At 39.7% G+C, this 2,417-nt stretch overlaps 1 protein-coding gene across 1 annotated transcript; it reads left to right on the plus strand.

The window, feature by feature from the left end:
* Positions 1-416: 416 nt before the first annotated feature.
* On the plus strand, positions 417-1,196 carry LOC148874366 (large ribosomal subunit protein eL27x-like). Its single transcript, XM_088953492.1, has one exon. It carries the CDS (start codon positions 517-519, stop codon positions 922-924), a length of 408 nt encoding a protein of 135 aa, XP_088809618.1. The 5' UTR covers positions 417-516; the 3' UTR covers positions 925-1,196.
* The last annotated feature ends 1,221 nt before the right edge of the window (positions 1,197-2,417 follow it).

Consider the following 2,417-nt stretch of genomic DNA (forward strand, 5'->3'; position numbering starts at 1 on the left):
AAACGGTCCTTATTTAACTTTACCTAGAAAGTAGAAAAAATATTAATAAGTTTATTTACCTAGATAATTGTTTCCCATGGAACATTTGCTTGACTTCCAAAAAAACAAACAAGACTCATATTGTATGTTAAGAATTTTTAATCGAAAGGTAAGTTTTTTTCTAAAATATGATAACCAGTTATTTCACATATGATATGATAATTCTAATATTGAAGTAACATCAACCCTTATAAAACATAGAGAGGTAGAAAAGTTGGACCAACCCAAACCCAACTTCGAGACCGATCTAAACCTAACCCGCTGCAAACCCAAATCTGCAGCTCACCCGCCCATGGGAGATGTTCCCAATGCACGGCTGGATGCTGCAGCTCGTTTCTGAGCCCTAAGCCCGAAGGACGAAAACCCTACTGCATCTAAAAGCCTTCTTATATTCTCTTTCTTCCCCTCTTCTACAACGACCACGCGCAGCAGATAAACAAGGAAGGGAGAGGACCGAGGGGAAGAGAGCAGACGAAGATGGTGAAGTTTTTGAAACCAAACAAAGCCATAATCATCTTGCAAGGGCGCTACGCCGGAAGGAAGGCCGTCATCATCCGATCCTTCGACGAGGGCACCCGTGATCGTCCCTACGGTCACTGCTTGGTCGCTGGGATCGCCAAGTACCCGAAGAAGGTCATTCGTAAGGACTCTGCGAAGAAGACGGCGAAGAAGTCCCGAGTGAAAGCCTTTGTCAAGCTTGTGAATTACAGTCACATAATGCCCACTCGGTACACCCTTGATGTCGATCTCAAGGACGTCGTTACCCTCGACACGCTCCAATCTCGGGACAAGAAGGTTACTGCCGCCAAGGAGGTCAAAGCTCGACTCGAGGACCGGTTCAAGACCGGAAAGAACAGGTGGTTCTTCACCAAGCTCAGGTTCTAAGGGGGAAGTTTAAGTAATGCAACTCTCTGCAAATTTTTATTTCGTTCGATCTGAAGATGTGAATGACCGGGACTTGGGTTCTGAACTAATATTTGTAGTATTTATTTCATGGTTCAAATTTTGTTTTGGTTAGTGAAATGATATCAACTAGTTCGGTTTCAATCCACTTATATATGTTGGTAGTTTGTTCGAGGTTTCTTTAATTGCTGTTCTGTTTAGTGTCATTGATGAGATTTTACTTTTTAGTTAATATGATCTCCCATTCATCAAAATTTTGTTTCTTTGTGATGTTTGAGATGCTGGATTGTGAACGGTTTGGTTGTTCGTTTTAGACTAGATAGATTAAGGTCAAGGTGGAAGAAGTACTGAAATGGTTCGGAATCCCATTCATCAAAATTTCTCTAGAAGTCGTTGCTTGCCTACTAAGTACTGTTTCGGTATCTCATCATTTTATCCCTAATGTGTAGTCTGGTAGATTTTTTTTGTTTTACATTCTGGAGGCCGCATATTAATTTCAGAGCCTGTTCTCAATGTTTATTGTCTTTGCTTCAAAGTAAAATAAATACTTGTAATTGCTACCTAGAGTGCTATGTATTTAGGCATTGTTTCTTCTCTGGTTTATTCCATTTACTACTGATCTAGCACATGTTTTATGTAAGTAGTCTTTTTCCCCCACTTGTGTTGTATGTTTAGGAGATGGATTAGTTTTTTAGGGGCAGAAATTCGTGTATTTGACCCCATTTTTCTGTCGCAGTTGGAATCAAAAAATTAGTAGGGTGTTGCCACCGGCTGTAGGTGCCCTTTGTGCCATGGTTAGTTATGGGGATAATTTTTGTCGTGCTACTATTTGGCTTATGGGAACTGAAGGTTCATGGCCATTTCTGGTCTTGTTAAATTGGATTGTCTAAATTTAGTCTTCATATAATTAACTTAACACCTTTAGTATACTGTTTAGAGGTTGCTGAGCAAGTAGACTAATAACCTTGATATCTTATGAGGCAAAAGTTCCCTATTATTCCTTACTTGGCAGGTCTTTGCCCAGATGACTATTCTGCCATTTTCATTTTCTGTTGGTGTTGCTGGGGCGATTTTAGCCATTCCAAGATTCTATGGGCCAAAAGAGAAGCCCATAATAATCTTGAATGACAGACAACATTGTCCATATTGTCACTGTATTCAATGGAAAGGGCTTGAATCCATGAACAAGGAAACAGTAATGTTCTTATTGACTTTAGCCATAAGTTCCTCATTGTGAAGATTAGGCTGTTCACATTGATAAAAAAAAGATTAGGCTGTTCACATAGGAATGAAACTTGTCAATTTTAGTTCTTTTTGCCTTAATATTATATTCCAGACCATTGTTTAGACAACACCTTTTTTATTGCTTTGTTTTTTTTTGGGTGGCGGGGGATCAGTAACCAGCAATGGATTGAAGGGGTTTTATTTATGATCTCAGGGTAGGTGGTGGACCCCCTCCTATCTGAATAACGAGA

This window comes from Nelumbo lutea, chromosome 1 (assembly GCF_056320005.1).
Source record: "Nelumbo lutea isolate HS-2025 chromosome 1, American lotus-T2T, whole genome shotgun sequence".
NCBI classification, from domain to species: Eukaryota; Viridiplantae; Streptophyta; class Magnoliopsida; order Proteales; family Nelumbonaceae; genus Nelumbo; species Nelumbo lutea.